At 33.0% G+C, this 24,693-nt stretch overlaps 1 protein-coding gene across 8 annotated transcripts in view; it reads left to right on the plus strand.

The window, feature by feature from the left end:
• The first annotated feature begins 6,110 nt into the window (after positions 1 to 6,110).
• The window catches only part of LOC143230480 (uncharacterized), a 94,207-nt gene continuing 75,624 nt past the window's right edge, over positions 6,111 to 24,693 (plus strand). The window contains exons 1-5 of one of the 8 annotated variants that reach the window (XM_076464121.1): positions 6,124 to 6,364; positions 8,405 to 8,492; positions 10,202 to 10,325; positions 11,559 to 11,664; positions 17,120 to 17,303. In XM_076464121.1, the coding sequence (XP_076320236.1) occupies positions 11,657 to 11,664; positions 17,120 to 17,303 (192 nt within the window). In that variant the 5' untranslated portion in view covers positions 6,124 to 6,364; positions 8,405 to 8,492; positions 10,202 to 10,325; positions 11,559 to 11,656. Of the gene's footprint in view, positions 6,365 to 8,404; positions 8,493 to 10,201; positions 10,326 to 11,558; positions 11,665 to 17,119; positions 17,304 to 24,693 lie in introns of all 8 variants that reach the window. The other 7 variants (XM_076464122.1, XM_076464117.1, XM_076464116.1 and 4 more) reach the window with 7 other exon arrangements.

A 24,693-nucleotide genomic window follows, 5' to 3' on the forward strand; every position in this document is an offset into this window, starting at 1 on the left:
TTTCACTTCTGTATTATTAGTATAAAGTATAATTATAGTTAGATTTATTAATGACATTTTTCTACAGTTAAGTGCAGATACTTTACATGTAGTAATGCCATTCTAGTTAATCGGATGCAATACTCTTTCCAAAAAGAAATGAGAGACAAGATGGGATGCTGTTACATTTACAGATTGATGTGAGTTGGCTTACATAGGTTATTTACAGGGTAAAGTGCAGAAATGGATGTTGGATATGAATATTAAACACGCACGCACACACAAATATAAATAAATCTTCTTATTGGCATGAACATATACATCAAGTGCATAGAATTAAATATAATTACACTCACGAAAATTACCGAATTTGTATACGTAATTATTTGGCGAGTTAAAATCCTTCTTGTCCCATTTGTACTAATTCGTATTTAGAATAGTTGTTGAAGTATGCAGCGTAAAATTATGTTTTACTTCATCTGATCCATTTTCTGATTCAAAAATGTATATAGGATAATTATTTGGGCCCTTAACTTGTACAAACAATTGAGAAGATTTTTTTTACTTTCAGCAGTTAGTGAAAAGTCATTGTTTGGAACACAGAAGCCAATCAGTAAGTTAACGCTTACACCATTATTGTTAAAATTGTGGATGTTGGCGCACCTGAATACCAGAAATACATGATAAATTTTAGGTTATCTCTGTTTGGCTCACACATTTAAACATTAACTGGAACAAACTCATTAATGTGACTGAATAAAATGATATCGGAATAGTGGTAGACAAATCACTCAAACTATTGAGACAGAGCTGTTTGGCAAGTATTGTTTTTTGTTTGTTTTTGGAATTTCGCACAAAGCTACTCGAGGGCTATCTGTGCTAGCCATCCCTAATTTAGCAGTGTAAGACTAGAGGGAAGGCAGCTCGTCATCACCACCAACTCTTGGGCTACTCTTTTACCAACGAATAGTGGGATTGACCGTCACATTATAACGCCCCCACGGCTGGGAGGGCAAGCATGTTTGGCGCGACGTGGGCGCGAACCCACGACCCTCGGATTACGAGTCGCACGCCTTACGCGCTTGGCCATGCCAGGCCCATTTGGAAAGTATTAAAGTCAATATAATATTTAGTGTATATTTGTATAGATAGGCAAAAGAGGTAGTTAACATTTTACTTAAATCAATACATAAGCCTCATCTGTAGTATTGTCCATAGTTACGGTTACCTTACCTAAAAAAGAGTTTTGACTTATTGGAAAGTGTTTAGATGAGGGCTGTTAAAATGATAACAGAAATGTAAGGGCTGTCGACTTACGAGTATAAGGCTAGATTTAGTTATTTCAAGTCATTTTTATTTTAAGGAAAGAAAAGTAAGAGTTGACCTTATTATATTTGCAAGATTACCTAATGGGTCTATAAAATAAAGACCTCTGAGTGTTTTATTCTACATTCTGAAGATAATAGAACGAGAGGACATATTTTTAAAATTTAGAGAAGTCAAGCAAAATTCCAATTAATTAAGATAATATTATTTTTCGAAAAGCGTAATCACCATAGGGATTGAGCCACCATTGACAGTAACTGATGCTACAAATTACAGGCATTAGGGTGCGTCAGCGGATAAAGGATAAAAATTAAAATGTCCCTATTTTTTTGCTCAGTTGTGCCACTGCATGAGAAAAGAACATAGACAAAGTTTCATTTCAATCGCGAAGTATTTAGGGGTCGCGCATCCCTCGCAAAGCTCACTATTTTCCTTAAATTTACTCTACATTACATTGTTAATGGTAATTAAATTATTTAAAGAAATTATTTAATATTTATTAATTATACAAATAGCAAAAACATAAAAACTTGAAAGAAAAATTTATTTCATTGAAGCTTTATCTTACCTGCCCTCTTCGCATTATGTTCGCCGATGTTCTTCTGCCACCTGAATCATATACTGAAATTGATCTTCGTTCTTGGTGCGGCCCTTTGCCGTAAACTGTTGAATTAAAGCTACTCCTCTTTCAGCTGCGTCATTTGTCACAAAAAATTTCTTTACTCTGTCCTTTCCTTGTTTGTACTCTTCGGAGGCGCTCCACTCTTTCGGTGGTAATGATAAAAATGCGCTACTAATATCCAGATGGTAGAAAATTTTCTTCGTTGCCGAGGTAAAAAAACCTGGAAGTTTTCTGGAAACAGCATTGCTTGCAGCATCATCTGTTAAACGTGGAGTTGGCCTAGGAGATCCTTTCACGTATTCATATTTGAGACCATCTTGAGTTTGTCGCTATTCGTTACACCGTCATCAAAGAGCGCAAGCCCAACTGCAACCTCAGATAAATACCATAAATGCCGATTCATTGCCTTTGTACCAACTTCCTTAATCATATGATTTTCATGCAATGCAAGTTCCTTGAGTAGTGTAAGGTCCCTTCGAGCTGCCACGGAAGCATCCTTAGCTGTAAACTATGAGAGCAAGTAATGCTTAGTTATAAAGACACACAAATCGCCAAGTTTGCTGCAGAAATGTGCGTCAAATAAAACACGAGATGAAGCAGGCCGTGGTTGCAGTCTACCAAACTCCTCTTGGAACATCCAAATTTGTAGAGAATATATTGCTCGAGCCATCCATCTTGCACGATTTACAGCACCAGAAGTACGGAAAGAAACTGAAGAACGTCCGTGTGGAAGAGATCCAAGAAAAATGACAGCTAATTCCAAGAGCATTTTATAATCGTCCCGTGGTTGATGAGATTGAAGGAGATTCTGACAAAATTGAATAATATCATCCTTCCAAAACTGTATTCGGAGTGGCATTGCTTCTACTGCTGTTATGTACTTAGTTTTATTAATTTTAGGCCAACAATCTCTAAAGTTTAAAAACAAAGTAATATCTGGACTTTTTTGATGCCTCTATCACGAGAGTAGAGAATACAGCGCTCAGAAGAATCTCCAAAATGTGATTTAATTCTGTCTTTTACATTCCATTCTACTAAAAGTGATCCGATCTCAGAAGCTACTGAATTTGCATACCCACTATAAATCTTGGGCACTGAAAGAATTTTCTCTACACCTTCAACTGAAAGTAAAATTGCCAAACGTACGATCTTCTCTCTGCCAACCAAGTCAGGCATCAGCTTACCATCCCAATGTAATGTCAAAGGAACGTTTGGAGAAAAACTTTCCTTCAATTCAGCTGCTAGAAGAGTACGGTTAGTAATTCGTTTCCTCCTTATGGAACTAGGGCTAATGGCAAGATTCTCGATATTATGTCCAATATGAGCTGCAAAAGGAAGCAAAATTTGCGAGGCTTTTCGGTCACTGATCTGGGTTCTGTCTAAAGCCGAAGCTAGCCTTTCACTAATGCCAACTTTTCGTTTGGTTCCGGAAGCACGTTGTTATTTTGTGCGCATTGCGCAACCCCTAAATATTAATTTATTGGATTGATTTTTACGCTAGCATATTTTTTTCATTGAATGGAATCAAATTATAAGCGAGCGACTGAGTGTCACAACTTTTTGTTTTTTGACGCACCCTAACAGGCATTTAATAGAGAATACGGTAATTTCGTGAAAAACAAGGGGTAGGTTTAAATATTTACTTCTCGAAAGGAAGGAAGTACAAAGATAACCATGAAGGGTTAAAGGGACCTTGATGTGCATTTATTATATTAAAGAAAGATTATCTTCAATTAATTACTACTAATAACCTTACTTTGATTGAAACAAAACTGTTGAAAATATTATCTTTTGTGGACAGGTTCTGTTACGTAGTAAAACTTATCTCGGATGAGTCTCCGATTTATTATATTATGTATTATGATTTCTAATAGTCAGAAACTTTTGTTTTTAATTTAGAAGTTAGTTGAATGTTGATAGATATAAAATTTATCATATTTACCAACGTGACTGATACATACAATTTTTATTCTTCAGACAAATATAGTTTAATATACAAACAACAATACAATTTATGATAAAGGTTATTATAAATAATGATTTAAATATAAAAGCTTTACAAATTTACAAACAATACAGAGTCTTCTAACTGATATGGAACTGAATCTTTTATCGATGGTTCACGATGAAGGAAATAATTCTATCTTTACACATATGTTTGTTTGGTTTTGAATTTTGTGCAAAGCTACACGAGGGCTGTCTGCTCTAGCCGTCCCTAATTTAGTAGTGTAAGACTAAAGGGAAGGCAGCAAGTCATCACCACCCACTGCCAACTATTTTATCAACGAAGAATGGGATTCACCGTAACTTTATAAAGCTCCAATGGCTGAAAAGGCGAGCATGTTTGGTGGGACAGAGATTCGAACCCGCGACCCTCGGATTACCAGTCAAGTGCCTTAATCACCTGACCATGTGGGCCTCATATCCAGGTACACTTTTTTTGACAGGGAGCTAGCTATCTTCTTCACATATGAAAATATCTAATATCATTGTACGAATACCAACGTCCGAAGTTAATTATCTAAAGTTGACAGTTCGAAATCTTTAAACATTCCTGATTAAATATATGTAGTTTTCCGATTAATAAGCGTTTATCACAGTTATAGTTTCTGAAATTTATAGTATACTAACTGTAGCAAACCAAGAACAATATTATAAAACTGTCTCTTGGCACATCCATTTATAAACTTCAGGCGAGGTTCTCGAAAGTTCAATTGATGACAATATTTTACTTAGATACTGAGCACATTGTTGGTTTTTACACTATAGAATCTTTTGCAAATTTAGAGAACAGGCGGGAATTTCGCAATACTTATTTGACACTGTAAGTTACATGCATTTGTAACATAGATATTAAAATAAATATGCAATAGTAAATCCGCTACAGCTGTTTTTTAAAAATTATCTGATGAAAACACTTAAAAGTCCAAAATAAGTAAACTGTAATAAATTAGTTTATTTCCTTTTTTCACATTTCAAGAAGATTGAAATTTAGTTCTATATCATAAATTACTGTAAACCTACTGTACAAATGACATTAACTAACATAAAACAAATCAATCTCTTTGTACAAAGTAGGCCAGGTGGGTTAAGGCGTTCGACTCGTAATCTGAGGGTCGCGAGTTCGAATCCCCGTCGCACCAAACATGCTCGCCCTTTCAGCTGTGGGGGCGTTACAAATTTACGGTCAATCCCATTATTCGTTGGTAAAAGAGTAGCCCAAGAGTTGGTGGTGGGTGGTGATGACTAACTACCTTCCCTCTAATCTTACACTGCTAAATTAGGGATGGCTAGCGCAGATGGATCACATGTAGCTTTGCGCGAAATTAAAAAAAACAAAGAAAATAAACATTGTACAAAGTAACTAGGCCCGCTGCTGAAAGAGGGTGTTTGTGTGTAAAAAAGGCAACAATCATTACTGGGGAACACCTTTGGACTATATCTTTATTTATTAATGAATGCTTTTCGGTTTTTCTTTACATATCACGGTTGATATATTAAGAATGTTTAAAAAATAACATGAGAAATGATTAATATATATTTGTTGTTACTTTATTGACATTTTTACGCTTATATCGTGAATTTGTCTTGTTTATTATGTTTGCTGCTATTTTAATTTAGGATCAATATTTTAAAGAAGTTATAAATTTTAAAAATGACAAAGAAAATGGGCACGATGAGGATGTTTGCTCCAAGGTTCATGCTGGTTCTCGTCTCTCCTAATGTAAATCGACAAATAACAGCAAAGGCAGATCCAAATATTTCACGAAAACATACTGGTTGATTCAACTATATTTTGAAATCCTCTACGATCAATACAAGTATCTCGTATTTATAATCCAACTTTCGATTTGCGAGAAAAACTGGACGTCAACTTAAATTTTTCAAGATGTTACACACATTCTAGCTAACATGAATTACTACATTAAAAACTCAACTTGCAACAGCACATTACAAAATTTTTAAGACAAATTCATGTAAGAAATCAAAGGTGTTTCCTGGTTTGAAAATTCTCTTTTCAACTAGCTCGTGCATTCGAAAAACAAGTTAATATTTTTTAAATCTTCATTTTATAACAATACTTTTCGGGGAAAACTGTTAAAAGGCCCTAAATGAGTAGCATTGTTTATTTTTAACAATCTATTTCATTTTAATTGTGTTAGATGACTGAAGTATTTCCTCTTAATCAAAAATAAAGATAACTCCGATTCATCTTAAAGGTGTGTCTCAGTTGCTTTTCTTAGATGAGCTTTTACACAAGTTATGCTATACCAAATGTAATAATTTCTAGACCATTTTACGAAAATACACAAAACATCAAAAACAGTTCTAAATACACGTCTTTGAGCGTGTGTGTATCATAGGCCAAGAGATGTCATCAATGGACTAGAACTATTCAAAATGGCGGAGCGTCGAAAACCGAAACGTAAAAAGGAGGTAAGGAGAAATTTTAAGTAGTAGATTTAAGTTAGATTTGTTGAATTATATGAAATATAACTCTTTAGAATAAGTAAAGATTTTATGTTTACTTATTTTTTGTTGAAGCTATTTAGATGAAGCCATGTATGTTAGTTTGTTGCCGGTACTACGATAGTTCAAGTACGAATTTGCATTCTCTTACTACAGTTAATACATAGTCGTACTGTCTGATATCAGAAAAAAACACGCAGGTTCAAGAAGCCTTGATACAAAATGATAAAACCTTACAAGCCGTTCACTTTCAAAAGGTGGATCTTTTTCTTCAGTGGGTTATAGGGTTTTTATCGTTTAACCATACTCTAGAAAACTTATGACGTTAGGAATTTTAACAGAAAAACTGCGTAATAGATTAAATAAGTAAATAATTAACTTTCAAAGGTTTAAATATAGATTTCGACGAATATCTCTTTGGATTATTCCCTCGAGCCAAATACTTGAATAAGTTATTTGGCAGGATTCAAAGTTAATCATTAACGAAACATTGTGAGGGATATGACAGGTCTTTAAAGCAACAGGTGGGTATCGTACATATCAGCATCAGGCTAGGTTCTTTTTCCAAGTTGACACTTGCCAGAACAAAAGAATAAGTAACAAAGTGTAAAACAGTATCTAGTCTGATGTTTGGGACAAAGAGAGAGCTGGTTGGAGATATGGAGAAGAGTATATTGTGTGCTAATGATGAGCTCTACTTAAGCAGTTTATACAGTACTAGCAGGATGTTTGGGGAAGCCCTAAAATAACCAGTAGATATATTTTACACTTTTGTAGTGGTGCAGGAACTTGGGAATAAACAAGTGGATAGGCTGGTTGACAAAGAGGAGGTGATTTAAAGCATATCAATTAAATAATCACAATTTCTACATTTTTATTGTTTGAAATATTAGGAAAAAATGAAATAGAAGGCTATGATTTAATTGTAGATACTGAAGCTTTATTAGATTTGAAAAATTAATAGTAATAAGTATTGTGAAATTCAAAGTGAAAACTATTTAATATATATACTTTTTTGATAGAAGTGAGGCTACTCTTTATTTTAGGGAAGAATTAAATCATAAAAAAAGGTAGTCAAGAAATTAAAATTGTTATAGCTCACTTGATCAGATAGGAGAGTGTGGTAAGAAATTGTATAAGGAGATTGTTGTCATTATTAATAAAAATACTAATACAAAAATCATGGAAATCTTTAATTTTAGACACATAGTAAGAGGGAGAGATTTCTTGAGGTAGGTGAGGATGGCCTTTATACCAAATAGTAAAAATAAAAGCAAACTGACTTGATTCTTCTTTGAGTTTATTGTTAAAACTAACAAGGATATGATTGTAAAAGTGGAGGAACATTTATGGGAAGAGTAATCATTACATAATTAGGATCCTTTGGTTAGTTAGTAGTAAATTTCACAGTTAATATCTGGGGTTTTGTTCCTTGCAGTGAACAGAGTGCAGGTAGTCTATTGTGTAGATTTACACTAAAAAAAAATAAAGACAAAAATGTTTAATTCAGGTGGTGGTTTACTACTTTAGTACTTGTTTAAAAGCAGAAATGAAGTTTTAGATGGTAATTTCCTGAAAGCCAATCTTGACACCATGGAAGAAAGTTTGTCATTACTAGATTGATATAACAAGTTAAAAAGTGTTTAATTATATAAGCTGATTTTAATTCAACATAGTAGAAAAGATGGACAACAGGGAAGATAAACCTAATTGGTTGACTTAAGTAATAGAGATAATTTGTGAGAAATAATGCCGTAAGTATTTAAATTGATAGATAGGTTGGAAGATTCACATGACTATGGAAAAGCTAGAAATGTGGTTAAAAAGAAACTAGGAAATCTGGAAGGGCTTGTGAGAAACCAGAATTATAGTAAAACTAACAGCAAATAATTTTAACTATGTTAAAGGTAAAATGATGATTAAATAGGAATTTGACTTATAAAGGATCTTGACAGTATATAAAATGATTGAAATTTGAATATTGTATTCTCTTTTTTTGTTACAAAGGTTTAACAGGCAGTGTTACAAAAGAAGTAATTTACAGTTTTTCTGATGATGAATATTCTGTAGATAATATTGGATTGATCTGAATCATGTAGGTATTACATTGCATACATCTCAATCAGTTTGACCAACTTTGTAAACAACATGTAGTCAAGAAAATTTTTAGCCTTACATCATGAAAACCACCTTTCATTCAGACTGAGTCAATAGGATATTTATAGACAAATCTTTATTACAAATTACTTAATAAAAAAAATGATTTTTTTGTGTAAAAAAGTTTTGTGATGTTTATTAAAATTGTTTAAAATGCTTTTGCATCTTATAGTTTTCACATTTAATTTGTTTGACCTCTGTAATATCCTAAAATAATTATCAGAAGTAATTTTGATAAAACTATATAATCATCTCTTATTATCTATTATTATTGACCTAACACAAATTTTAGCTGTATTATGAATATATGGGTACAAGTAAAATCAGTGATACCATTTTTCTTCTGGAATGACTGCTGATTGTTACAGACAATTACAGTTATTTGTCTTAACAGTTTTAACCTGTTACCCTTTCTCATGTTTCCTTTTATTTTTATTAATGTAAAAACAAAAATATTTGTCCCCAGTGATGGGAAAATTTGAAGTTAATCAATGTAAATTATTTCATGGATTTTAAGAAGATTAATTGTGTTTCACTTGGGGCCAAAGCTTCAAGCTACTTATACTGCCCACCACCAAAAGTAGTTGTTGAGCATTTCAGTCATGACAAGTGCCACTTAATGATAACATATGGTGAATCTACATTTTTATTCTTTGAGTTGTGTCACATTTTGAAATTTGAATGATATTGTACTTAATTTCTAACAATTTAGTGTAAAATATCCTGCTTGGAAAATACAATTTGGCTTCAATATTATATTTACTTGTTCTCCCATCATTTTTAAAGTGAAACTGAGCCTTATCTGTGTGCACAGCTTTTCAAATGTAGTGAGGGAAGCAAACAGATGAATGCTGAGACAGACATTAATGTTCTCACAATAGAATATAAGGCAGTGTACCTTAGACTCTCTCTATCCAAAGAGCAACATATCACAGGAGAGCTTAGTGTAAACATATGGTGACATTACAATTACATGATGCAAACTGAACCCAGGAAATGTTATTTTAGTAAGTTTTTAATTTTTACAAAGTGTAACAATGTAGATTTGTATATATAAAAAACAAGGAGCTAGTACTTTAGCACTGAGACTGTTTACATTTTGAATATTTGACATAGTGACAAAATAATTAATTCATGCAGCTTTCAAACATTCATTTAAAAAAAAACACAAAGTATAACATGCACTAGAAAAGAATTTCCAAAGCTATTGTAATGTATCTGGCTTTTTAAATAAGCTGTAAATAGATTATGAAAGTACTGCTTGAAGCAACAACATTGCTTAAAACAAAATGTTTTGCTTTTAGACTTCCAGTTCAGTTCGTGAAAATTAAAGAAATTATTGTAGGAGTCCAGTAAACTTAGAAAAAGTATTTTAGTATGTTATATATTTGTACTACTATTGTTTACATTAAAAGGCTGTAGCTACCCATAATACAACCAGTAATTGATATGACATCAGTTTTAATCATTGTTTCTGGTAGGTATAATGCAGCACAAAACTGGTATGCAGTCATAGATTCTGTAAAATCAAATTTATAAAACATAAAAAATGCACTTTGTTTTCCTCTGTTAGTTATGTTTAATTTGAGCTGAAATGAAGTAGGTAGTATAGCTTTTTATGTTCTCATATTTTCTTCTTCCTTACAGCAGTTACTTTCTACAAAAGATGAAAAACCCAGCAAAGTAGAATATGACATTGCAAAGTATTTACGACAAAAGCTTCCTGTTAAGAAAACATCTCTCTTAAGTCACAAAGTTGAGTATTTTATTGGTAAGTACTTTAAAATTGACGAAGAGCTATTTTTATGCCATATAATGCTTTTTAGCCATATTCACCTTTTAAAATTATAATTATGAACTTATATATGTATACTTCTGTTTTTGTACTCTTTTTTTTTTTTGTTATTTTTACTTTGAAAATAAGGATAAGATTAGCAGACTTTGTAGTTAGATTTAATATGATGTTGAATTTATTATACAGTAGTGTAAATCAAATTGTGAAATATATTTGTTCAGTTTGAATAAAAAATCTCGTACATTCATCAACTGAGTAATATAATTTTTGGGTACATCAGCTGTCATTAGCTCTGTAAGTGTGATGATCTAGAATTTTATTTAAATCGGTTATATGCTCGTGAACTCTGTCATTTAAAGATTTGCATTAAAACAGTCTACACCAAGGTGTTGTCCAAGCCTTAAGAAAGATAATTTAGGTAACACTACCTGGAGTATCTGTACCCTGGATGGAAGTTATGTAAATTTATGATGAATGAAAAGTTATCTTAGGCCTTGAAAAGTTGTTTCCTTTATATATAATTTAAAATAAACCCCAAAACACCCATAAAAATAGCAAAACAAAATGTGAAACAGTAAATTTGAATGTATTCCCTCATGGGTCCAACAAACTCATGCCAATTTTGATGAAGTTCCATTAACAGTGGTAAAATAGTGGTTAAAAAAAATCCTACAGAAACACTCGTAAAACTACAAAATGCAAAATTGAAAATTTGTGAGTTTTTCTCCATTTACCTAATGACCCTCCATGGCAGTTTTGGTGAAGATCCATCCAAACCCTATGAAGTACTTACATGGATATACAATAGACAGTACTGTTATATTTATATTGATTGCACCAGTGCATTAGATCTGCATGTGATGTATTCATGACATCATATCTGCACCCTGAGAATGGATGAAAATAAAGTTCTGTGTGATAGGAAACAGAGGAGAAATGGGAAAATTGTGACACCTATTGCAAATCTACATGTACACAAGATAAAAAGTTCCTAAAATTGGGAATTGTATATTGTATAATAAAAACGTTTTTCAAGTATTATTCAAGAAAGAGTTCAATTATAGTATGATTCTCTGTTATTGATGTAGGAAGAATAATGGGAGCTTATGTATATTTAAATTTAGTACTGAGTTGATCACTGCATTTGATTGGTTATCTAGTTTGAGCAAACATGCTCTGTATTTGATACCACATTGTTGTTTGCTTTAGCCTCCAAAGCTGTTGATTGTCTTTTGGATTCACCATGGTCAACAGGGAAGAATAAGACAGAAATTCTCTTCACTACAAGAGATTCTGTAGCTGATTATATGGATATGTGAGTTATATGCATATATATTTACAAATACAGCATTTATGGACAAAATTAATGTTCATCAGTTCAGAGAAGACTTTTTAGGTTCTTGAAATGGATGTTAGTGAAAATATAGAGTTAGAAATGTAATCATTCAGTTTACAATGAAAATAAGCTAATTTTTGCAATTTAGTATGAGTAATGAATGCCATTGAACATAAAAGCAAATCTCTTTTTAATACATTTTTCTAGGCAAGTTACCATATTACAATCGAAATTTAGGTAAAGATCATTACTGTTAATTTATGTAAATTAAATTAAAATAATGATGTATATAATAATTTGAAGTTTTATGCTATCTCAGTTTTAAATAATTTATTTTAAAGTAATGTTTAAATTTTTTTTAAAACTTTAAATGTATTGTTTTGTGACCAATGAGCTATTAAAATTATCTTTATTTTCAATAAGGTGTAAATGTATAACTGCACTCTAAGATGTTTACATAACCTTTTGACTTGTACATTTTAATGTTCTTTGAATTAATTTAATTAAAATGAGTAATTCATTTTTTCAAGGCCAACAAGTGTCATTTTCACCTTTTAACAGATTTGTTTTAGCTTTGTAGCCTACATTTAGATGTTACATACACATGTATATAGTCATTAGAAAAAGCTCATTTTGCATTATAATATAAGAGTAAATATTTTAAATTGTTATGCAGTTGTTACCAAGTACATGTAAACAACTGCAGTATTGTGTGATGATTGATTGACTAAATATGTTATAGTTAGTGATGCAATTTACATTGTATTTTGGTTTTACTATTATACTTTAATTGATTATGTATTAGTTACATTTTGCAATGCATAATTGAATCGTTAACTTACCTTTTAAACATTCATCATACTTTGCATCAGTTCTCAAGGCTTACATTATTTCATGATGCACAAAAGTTTTGCCAAAAGACTGTGCATATATGCCAGTAGTATTGTAATATACCTGGAGGGTACCATGTACTTGTGTCAAGATGAAGAATAAATGGTAAGGAGAAGAAAGAAAAATAAAACCTTAAAAATTCACTATGTAGTGGAACCACTCTAAGCGGCCACCCCTCAGATTCGGTTACCCCTTGAAAGTGGTCATTCAATCACAGTCCCTTTTTTTTGTTTACATAATCCCTAATTATGTACAGTGGAACTCCTCTAATCAGGCCAGTTTGTCTCAGTCCCGAAGGTGGCTGCTTAAGAGGGGTTCCACTGTATATGAAAGAATGAAACCTGAAATTACTAAAATAACCAAAATAATACCTTTAAAGAGAATGTACAAAAAGTGAAGTTGTATGTACTTTTTTTTCCTCCTAATTTTAGTCATTTCATTGCATTATATGGTGGTGATAATAGCTAGAGTTAGTGATATGATAGAGAAAATGAAAAATAATATATTAACTTTACCTTTAAATATTTTAATATTCATTTGGGAAGTTCTATAGATTATACAGATGACATGAAAACTATAAGATGAAGACAAGTATTTTTATGCTTAAAATGGAAAGCACTTTGCACTTGAACTAATTTAACAGTCTAAATACAAATAACTACTATAGATAAAGAATATTTTTTAGAAAAAAGTAATTATAATAGTGCCATTCTTTTTGTACAAAATACTTATAAATTTTAACAAAATATTATGAGGTTGTGCGAGGAATGCTCAAAGTTTTAAGAATTTTTCTGTGAGATTTCCTTTCAAGTAACATAATTAAAACTTAGATATATAAAACTTTGATCATGACGTAAATTTTAATGGCAATTTCATTGGTATATATTGACATTAAGATTGTTTAAGTACATTTTTAATGTAACATTAGATTTGAATGTGCAGTGCAATGGTGCCCAAAATCATAGGGTTAAAATGAATAAACTAAAATTTGTTTTACTTTAGGAACAAACTGTGTAAGGAGTGTGTTAAAGTATTGTAAAATGTGTATTACTGTATGAACAATTTCACTTAAGTTAAAAGTGGTAGCCTGTCAGGGAAACTGTGGTAGAGGTTGTGCTGTATAAAGCTTGTAGACTTACATAACTTAAAAAATGATAGTTTTTCAGGATTTATTTTTGTACATTTTACAGAAAACCAGAGTTGCATTAAAGTGGAAGCCAACAAAAGTTAATCTGTAGATGTAAAAAAGAAACAATCTGGTCTTAAAATTTGTTAAATACTTAATGATAAACAAAAGTATCTGTCCTCAGTGATGGGAAACAAACATAAACAAATGCAAAATTAAAGAAGCCTTACTTATACAATAACTCAAGCCCAAAATAAACCAATACAAAGGAACACCTTTATACCTATATTAATTAATATAATCAAAATTTCTAAGCATGCCCTCTACATTCCTACACTCAGTTACACAACCCCCTTCAAACATGTGGCCAGCTATCGGTCAGCTACCTCTTTCTTTCTTTGTGTATTTGACGATGACTGAAGAAGGTCAAAATGTTGTTTGCTCCTCTGCAAAAAAAAAAAAAAAAATCTCAACCCAAACCAACCATTTTTACTTATATATTTTTCTCTTTAAGCGGGTTTTCTCGTCATCACTTTGTCCACTTTCAGCATCAGGTTTTTGCTTCCAATTAATATGATTTTCTTTCTTTGAGCAAAAATCCATAGGTAAGCATGATATTCACAGGTGAAACACTCTTCTTTCTATGTTTGTATTTATGGGAAGACATTTTACACATTTCACTTATGAGTATATTGTTTTAATCAGAAGAAGAACCTTTTTAAGATTGTGTTATTGGATTACAGTTATGTAGTCTGGCATGTTCAATCCATTTTTTTGTTCTGACATTTTTTTACCTAAATTTGGGTCAGTTTTCCGTGACAGTCGATCTTAAAAATGGTGTGCTTAGTTTACTGTACGTTAGTCAGAAAATACAAAACATATTGATAATACAATATCACCATAATGGATGATTATTTTTTAAAATTTGAGTTTTCAAACAGTTGTTGATAACATCTCTTGCATTGGTGAACATCTGAACTAACATGTATCTTGCACACTCACTTTAAGAATTTAATATCACTGTGTGTTAAACTCCATATGCAAGTATGATGTTGAAATGTCATTATAAAAGCAAATATTTTTGTGTTTTATAGTAATCATTATTCATTTTTTGCTGATATATCATTTCTATTACAAATATTTTATGTTTTTAACATTTGACAACATTTGATTATTTTGATCTTTTCCATGAAAAAGTATTCAGTTGTTCTTGCATTATAAAAGAAAAAATAAGGTCATCTTTGTCTGTCTTATTGTATTGAAAGTATTGGGAGTTCTACATCAGTGAAAGTTTACTACTAGACAATAGAGCTTATGTACATGAACTGTTTTAACCTTTGAGAAGTGTTGTTCTGATGAGACACTTGTTTAGAAATATTACTCTAAGACTATATTTCTGAGTTTAAAGATGGTTGGTGTATTAATATCAAACTAAATAGTATACTCATTTTAACACTATTGTAACAGGTCAAAGGCCATATCTTATTTTTTGTTTCTCATTCAAAATTTTGTTCAACTATTTAATGACACTATGTCTGTAAGTCTGGTATCATATTGAAAATTATAATTCAAATTGCAGTATTATTCATAAGCTAATTTCTTAACTTAAAGGTAAGTATCACAGAAAACCTGAACATAAATTTGTGTCACGTGGTTCATGAATACAGTATTGTTTCAAATTAGATGTTTTTGATCTTCAAATACAAAGTCTGCAGCTTCTTACAAACTAAAAATTCCAAATACCTATATTGACAAGATTGATTATGAAATAAGAACCTTGTATCTTTTTATTTTGCTGAGGTATCATTAATGTACTGAATCAAACACAGTGGTTACCTCTTTCTATTTTTTGAAATGCTCTCTAATATATACTTACTTTTGTCTGTGACACCTGAATGACCAATCGAAAGCTCAGATTGTTCTTTTAGTAGCTTTTTCAGGCATTTTGAAGTATTATGATATCAACTCATTCTTTTGAAACAATTTCTAGGAGGAAAGTTTAATTTTCAGTCTATTCAAAATTTCATAATTTTTTTTTCAGACTCAATTACTGATTAGTTACTTTACTAAGTTTGGTAAATTATAGTAGAATTCTATGATATCTATATAGTAATTTATGATTTTTTGTTTGTTACAAATGTATGTATGAAGCCTAAAAAGAATTTGTTTCACGTCCAAGATATAAATATATGCTACATTAACTCATTTATTGTTCTGTGTTTTAAGAAATGTAAGTTAAATAATTTATTTATAAATTAGTAATTAATGATTATAACTGAAATATGAATATTTTACAAAATACTAGTCCACTAAAACAGAGCCAAGATAGGTCACTTTGTAAAGGTTAGTTTTCTATTTGTGAATATGGTAATGTGAGTGTATGTGTGCCAGGTCATTGCAACTTTTATAATGTTAACCAGGCATGGCTCAAAAGCTCAGAAAAATAAAAATAACATACATAAATGTATAATGTTAGAAGGTTTAAGCTATTTAAACTAAACATTTGTGTTTTCATGACATAATATGTATTCATTCTAGAATGAAAAATGCATAATTTGCTTTTATTTCATAATTTGTTATGGTGGTTACAAGGTTGGTTAAATTGATCAACTCCATATAGAGCTTGGATACAGGAACACACAAATAAGTTATGAATTTTTGGTGAAAAAATACTTGAAATGTATTTTGTAGAGTGTGTAAGATTGCACATATGATGTTCAAGATTTTTGAGACAAAGAATAGTTGTTGTTTCTTTAATCATAACATGAAAATCACTTCACACCCAATAACAAAACAAAGTTGATATATTCATGAACCACTACTTAATTTAAATAATTCAGTAAAAATAAAATTTTTTGTGTACAAACGATTTCTTATATTTACTAAAAATTATAAATACTTAATATGAGCAAAAGTTTATATGAGCTTGTGTATTTTACACTGAGCATTTTGCAAAAGGGTTAAGGTATAAAAGAAATGGGAACTCATTTCAGATAATCAAGTTATTTAAGTCCCTTTTTCAATTTGAGGACTAATTCTTGATGATGAGAAATGCACTTGAAATAAAAATGTAACTCAGAACAGCTGGTACGGGTATTAACACTGGTATGGGTATGTAACAAAAAAACAAAACAAACAAGAACCTGTTTTCAAGTGTTTGGTTATTAATTTTTATAACATACACACAATTTTATTGTATTCAGGAAATAGGATGTCCTAGGTAGTTAAGAAAATTATTCTTAAGTCAGTTAAGATGGTCTTTTGGTTTTTTAGATTGTAGTGCTTCTTTTTAAAAACATCACAACAGTATGACATTCAAAATTGTTATTCTGCTCACATATTCTGTTTCCATTAATTTATTTGTTTGTCATAAAATGTGTAATTGTCTAATTCATTAATTTTGATTTTGTAATAAAGGATGCTTAGGCACAAGTTTTTCCATCGTGCTCGGAAAATTATTATCCAGAAAGAATCAAAGAAAAGAACCAAAGAGAAAGAAGAAGAAAATGCTGGTGAGGAAATTAAAGAAAAGACAAAAGAAAAACATAAAGAAAAAGATACTACAAGTGAAAAGGAAGACAAACAACCAGAAGGAAAAAAGGTATAGAAATTGCATTATATAAAACCAAATGTTGGTAATAATACAAAATTATAAATTGCTACTGAGCTGTACAGAAGTCTTCAAAGTGCTTGATAATATAAAAATATTTTCTCTTTACCATTGACAGAACTGTTGGATAGGTCTGCTATTTTAATTTTTTTTTGTATTCTTTTGACACACATTGAAACTGAGACCAAACTGCTATGATACAAAAGCTGAAGAGAGACCATAAAGCAGCCATGGTGGCTTAGAAGATTTCTCTTGAACAAAATTAAAAGATGAAAGTTTCAAATTGACCACACTGAAATAGTGTGTGTAAGGGAAGGCTTGAGTAGGAAGAAACCAACATTGTACAGATACTACTATTACACTTACTATGTTTTATAGAGTTAGAAAAAAAAACTTGTTTATTTTTTGATGGAAGAGCCATTATATTCCACTTGCAAGGATAGCTATCCCCATTTTCTGCTGCCTTCTATATGAAAACCTTTTTATAATGCGTGCAAAAAGCCTTCTGCATCACCCTATTGGAATCTTTGATTCCGATATGTCTCTTATGCAAATCATCATGCAATAAGATATGAGAGCACTACTATCACATGATACCTCCTCCATATGCCACTTCTTGTTTAGTCGTGCTTGAGTTCACACATATTTCTTTTCATTCCTTACTTTTTGAAGTGGTGTAACATAGTTTAATTTACTTTACTTCTAGAATAGATTTTCAACTTTATTTTTGAAAGTGGTTGATTTACCCAAGTTTTGGTGCAAAAAAATTTCTTTGTTTTGAATCAAGCATGAATTCAAAAGCAAACTGATACCATCATTCAAACCACAGGTATGGGTGATGTACTGGGTGATTTATTAGACTCTTTTTGTTTTATAGGGAGAATGAACATTATCTTGAACATCCATGTGTTCTGCTGTTGTCCTTCTCCCTTTTGAGCTTTGCCAGGCTTATGAGGATTCTGACTGTTTATCCCTCATCTCTACCCATGGGCTTTGGATCAGTCTATGCTCTGTTATCATAGGGTAAACTGTCCATATCTGGACCAATAATTGTTGGGCTCAGTTTTACCTATTTGGGGGTAGAGGGTAGGACTCAAATCTCTCATTCATCTTGAAATGTGCAGTAATTCTGCCTTACCCTGAGAACTATTTTTTGTAACTTTCCTTGATTCATCTCCTTTCTTAGTCTGTTCACAGGAACCTTGAGGGGTTTTATGGGGATGTCCTCTTTCCCACTTACATGTTGGCCTTCCCTGTCATTTTCAGTTCTGGCCCTCCAGACATGGCTTATTTGTTTTTGGGACCTGTAGGGTTGTGATGCTATATTGTCCTTATTCTCCTTATCTACATGACCAGGACCTTGAATGACCCCATGTTTGTGAAGTTTCATGTTTTGCATAATCCAGGAGTCTTTAGAGTCAAGGGTGGCTTTGATCCAACATCAGTATACCCTTACTTATCTGATAACCGATTTGTCTTAGTTGGAGTCAAACATGGCACCTGTTTCTGTCACTTGACTATCCCCTTCTCAGATAATGCCTGTTTGTCCTTCCTGTGTTGCCATTGTTCATTTTTTTCATGATGAAAAATGATATGCCAACACCCAATCTAGTGTTTTGCATGATTCAGGAGTCTTTAAGAGTTGAGGATAGCTTTGATCTGACAACAGTCTACTCTTACTCATCCTGTGATCCATTTGTCCCAGTTGGAGTTGAACTTGGCACCTGTTCTTGTCACCTGACTATCCAAATAATGTCTGTTTCTCCTTCCTGTGTTGCTGTTGGGTTGAGGAATAATTCGTGAGCGTTTTTTCAAGTTAAAAAAATATATTCATAAATGAAATGCTTTTGCAAAATATTTCATGTCATTTGGTAGATAATTTTTTGCTCTAATAGATGGTGTGTTTGATTTTCATGTCTTTAATTTTTGCTTTCATTTTCAGCTCATTAAATGGAATGTCAAGTGGACAAAATCGAGCATTTTCGACACCATCTGCTTTTCGCATTTAATTTCTTGCAATTTCGTTTACAACAATGCATACAATATACCTAGGTATTACATGAAATAAAGTATCATAATAAATGTTTTGGGTGTAATGTGTTCATGTATTGAAGTATTGCATAGTCTTGCATGTAATGCTTGAATGAAATTAGTTAAAAATGCTCACGAATTATTCCTCAACCTAATACTATTAATTTTTTTCATGGCAAAGCTTGATGTGTCAACACTCATTATAGTGGGAGCTCATCTGCAATATTTGGTCATAAGTGGAGCCCTTTCATCTTCAGTGTTTGGATTCACTAAGTTTTGGCAAAAGGATTTGTCTTATTCCTCCTCTCTTTTTTTCCTGCCCTTGTTTCCTTTCCTCTTCCTCAGGATCTCTTGTGATGCCAGCATCTATCCAAAAAAGTGCTAGACCTTCTCACACAGAGACTATCATACCTGTTCTACATGGTTTGGGAGAAGCTTACTTCTGCATGTTTGTAACCCCCAAAAAGAAAGGACTTGAGAATTATCAACAGTCTGTCCTGTTTCAATCAATGTGTTCAAACCCCACTTTTCACTTTGGAATCCCATCTTACTTTTCATTGAGTTATTTCTCCAAGCCTTTGGATGAGCAAGTTGAATGTCTCAAATGCTTATTTGCACATTCTTCTTTTTTATTTACAGTTACTAATGTTATATATCACACATGATGGCAAAGCTTTATAAAAAAAATTCTTCTGAAGTTTTTTTTTTTTTATAAACTATTATATGTACTTAATTAGACAACCTGTAGTGACTCTGAAATATGGACTGATGTCTTTATCAGATCATAAACTGGATGTATAGTATTGCTATTCTCTTTTAAGATGTTGACAAGATCACAAAGCAGGTTAAAGCTAGGAGGCTTGCTTGCTTTAATCAATGGTGAAATTGTGCTGGTACTCACTACTACTGAGTACAGGAACATATTTGAGCTGCTTTGTCATTTTTTTATGTTTACACATAGATATTTTTTCTTTTTTCAAAAACAGGTCCATTGCACCTGCCTGAGAACCTCTATTTTTTTTAAAAATTTCACCTCTGACAATAATGACTTCCTTTTATCCTCATTAGGAAGTAAAGAAATCTGGATTACTTCTGTTGAATTCATGGCTGATGTGTAGAAAGACTGTAAATCCTTGTCATAGCATTTTAATAATAGCTTTAGATTGAAAAGATGCTGACAGTAGGCTTTAGCTGCCCATTCTTGGTAAGAAAAACTCAGAATGAGGTTTAACATGAGATTAATTCTAGTTGCACCAATTACTAAAAGAAACATCATCTGTCATGGTGGATGCTGGCAATCAGACTAAATCATCATCAATATCAATCTGCTTAAAAGATTCCCCATCCCCCACACTCTTGCTACTTACACCATTTAACAAACCTGTATTGTTATTCCAATGAGATAACATGATCTAACATTTGCTGATGAATTCTGGTGTGCAGAAGACATCAAGTAAAGGTGAATTGAAATAAAGATGCAACCTTCTTTTAGCAGGGTGAGCAAATGAAACATTCATGCAGAAATGGTCATCAATCAGCTAAAGCTATTTCTGCACACCAAGCAACACACATGCTCCAAGGGAAAGGATTACCATCCTTTGTGGGTATTGACATCTTTTTGGAAGCAATACTGAAGTACCTGTGGTAATCTTGGTGCACAACTTTGCCAGCCATGTTAACATCTTGATAATTGGAGCTATCTAGAATATCAATACAAAAATAGTCATAGTAGGAAATAGTTAAAGAACATTCAGTGCTTATGCCCCTCCAAAATTGTGTCCACACGAACCTGGTATATGCACCACAAATGATCAATATGAGGACTATGAAGCTAACTAGTAATGGGATGTACTTCAACTATCCTATCAAGGCTCTGTTACATCTCACCAAGTCTTAGCAGCATAGGACCAAAATTGCTTACAAGCAGAATTCCTCACAAGATTTTTCCAGTGTAAGTGCCTCAGTTATGTGCAGTAGGGAATTTGTAGCTCTACAATGACTCCATATATACCAGTAAAGCAGGGGATTGCTTAAGAAGTGAACCAGGAAACAGTCATGGACAGACAAGTGCTGTAAATTCATCACTGAAATAACTGGTCACCACTAGATTACAAATGTCCCCCTGCAAAATAAACATCTAGCACTTCTGAAGTCTGTGGAAAGCAGCCTACACAGAAACTGTAAAGATTGGTCAAAGAGTGAAGCATAAAACAACTTATCAGCACACGATATATATATAAAAAGACGGCTGGTATGGGTAGAGAAAATTCAATGTAGAGGAGCAAACAATGTTTCAACCTTCTTCGGTCATTGTCAGGCTCACAAAGAAAGAAAGAGGTAACTGACTGATAGCTGACCACATGTTTGAAGGCAATTGTGTAATTGAGTGTAGGAATGTAGAGGGTATCCTTAGGTATTTGATTATAAATTAATACAGGTATAAAGTTGTTTCTTTGTATTGGTTTATTTTGGGCTTGAGTTGTTGTATAAGGCTTCTTTAATTTTGCATTTGTTTATGTTTGTTTATTTATTCTTTGGGTGTTTTCTATGGTTATGTTGTGTTTACTTGATTTGCAGTGTTTGAAAATGTGTGAAGGTGACTTTTTTGTTCTTTGAATCTGGTTTCCATTTTTCTACTTGTTTCTCCAATATAGAAGTTGTGGCAGTTATCACATTGTATTTTGTAAATAATGTTGGTGTTGTGTTTGTCAGTGTAGTTTTTACATAGTATAGACCTTAGTTTTGTGCCTGGTTTTTGAATAAATTTGGTATTAACTGGACTGTCACATTTTGTTAATAGTTTTTGCCAAATGTTGGTTATTTTTCTGCTGATGTTGGGAATATATGGTATGCAGCAGTATATGGTTTCGTGATTTTTTGAATCATGAGGTACATTTACTTTTGTTAATTGATTTTGCTTTTTGTTTAGGTGAATGCGTATAATGTTTTCTACGGTTTGTGGAGGAAACTTATTGATGTTGATGAAGTATAGTTTTATTTTGTCTAATTCATCATTAATTTTGTCTGGTGAGCATAGTTTTATGGCTGTGTTTATTTGGTTTTTTAGTATGTTGAGTTTTTGTTTTGTTTCATGTCCTGAGTCCCAAGAAATGTGTAGTCCAGTATGGGCAAAGAAGGTTGAAACATTCGCTCCTCTACTTAGAGTTTTCTTTATCCATACCAGCCATTTTTACATACATGTTTTTCTCAACAAGTGGGTTTTCTTCTCATGACAGATTATCAACACACAGTTAAAGATCATAGTGGACAATGACCTGTCATCATAATTGCAGATGTTTTCTTCACCATAGATAATGCCCCTCAGTGTGGATTCCTGTATGTGGTGAGGGGGCCTTCCAGCGAAGGTTCTGTTCATTTAGTTTACCTCCTCTAAGATCTAAACATCCACTTGTGTTTCCATGTGTGGTGACACATGAAGGGGAAGAGAGGACCCTGGTGGTTCAAGGGTTCAATCCTAACACTACTTTGATGGATCAACTTCAACACCCATCTCTGTCCCTTACATACATTCCAACAACTCTCCAAACTCCACTTCTTTTGGTTCAAGGTACAGGCATTTCCTTAGATACATCTTCTTCTCCCACCCCAAGATGCAAAATGATCATTTGTTCACGTCCTCAGTCACTGGAATCCTCTTCTAACAGCAAAAACCTGCCCAGTCAACCCAGAGCAGGATTCACAGAAGTCAATAGAACTCCCTTGAATAAAGACAGTAAAGAAAAAATAGGTGGTCATAAACAGAAGAGTTCTCCACCTGATTTGCCTACACATAAATAAAAATGGCCACCTTCATACAATGGAACTGTCAAGTTTACATTCTAATCTGGATGACATCAAAACACTGATTGCCTCCTACCATCCTGTATGTCTTTCCTTACAGGAAACATTTCTGAAACCTGCTGATACAGTCACCTTTTGGCAATTTTCTTTGTACAGAAATGACAGGCTGTGTGATGGATGAGTTATTGGAGGGGTAGAACTGTTGGTTGATCAGCATTTGCCCACCCTGTCTTTGCCACTCGACACACCTTTGGAGGCTGTAGCCATCCATGTTTCCTTGGGTCACACCATCACTGTCTGTTCTCTCTACTTGTTGCCTGGAGAGACCTAAGATCAATTAGACCTTGATGCTCTCATTGAATAGTTGCCATCTCCATCTTTAATGGACATCATCCCCTCTGGGGGAAGTGCTGATATTGATAGGAGGGGTCGCTATGTAGAGCATATGCTCTCTGATCACGACCTTTCTCTTTTCAGTAGTGGTTCTTCTGCTTATTTTCGTGCATCTAGTCAGTTCTTTACTGCTACTAATCTCTCAGTTTACTCCCCTTCACTATTTTCTCACTTTTCATGGAGGGTTGACAATAATCCAGGAGGCAGTGATTATTTTCCTATAATTTTAAGAGAGACTGGTCGTAGTCAATGCCACTGGACCTGCATGCCCTGGTGGAAGCTAGATCATGCAAACTGGCCCTCTATCACTGCTCTCGCAGAACTTGTCCTGCCATTGATAGACAAGTTTGTGGCAGCAGGAACTGACTATATTGTACAAGTAGTTGCTCAATGTATTCCTAAAACCTTGACACGCTTTCCATGATATCCTTGTCCATGATCGAATCCTGCCTGCCACACGGTATGGAAAGCTCAAAAAACAGGCCTGGGATACTTTCTGTAGATATCCCACACTCTCAAACCATGCCACTTTCTAGCAGGCCTGTGCACATGCTCAGTGGGCAAGATGCCAAAACCAGAAGGAATCTTGGAGTAAATTCACAACCAGCATATCTTCTACCATCAGTTCCAAAGTTATATGAGACAAGATTCGATAGGTCATTGGGCAGTATATTTCTGTCCCCTCTTGATCCTGCTTTTGATGGCCAGAAAGTAGCTTATACCCAGAGTATTGCCAATACTCTAGGTGAAAGCTTTTGCCAGGTATGTAGCACTTCTGCTTCTTCTTCCACCTTCTTATCCATCAAGACTTGAGCAGTGTGATAACCTCTTTCCTTTCGAGCTAATTGTTTCTATGACTATAATCGTCTCTTTACACTGGTGGAACTAAAACTGGCCCTTCATTGGTCTGGCAGTACATCGATTGGACCTGATGATGTACACTATGAAATGCTGCACCATCTATTTCCTGCTTCTCTTACTGTTCTTCTGATTGTTTTAACTGAATTTTGCAAGAGAATGTTTTCCTGATGACTGGTGCCAGGTTGTTGTCCTACCTTTCTCTAAGCCTGGGAAGGATCCCAAGATTCTTTCAAACTACATCCAGTTGCTTTTGATGAGCTGTCTCTGAAAGACCTTAGAGAGGATGGTTAATGCT

Source organism: Tachypleus tridentatus, chromosome 10 (genome assembly GCF_004210375.1).
Source record: "Tachypleus tridentatus isolate NWPU-2018 chromosome 10, ASM421037v1, whole genome shotgun sequence".
Taxonomy (NCBI): domain Eukaryota; kingdom Metazoa; phylum Arthropoda; class Merostomata; order Xiphosura; family Limulidae; genus Tachypleus; species Tachypleus tridentatus.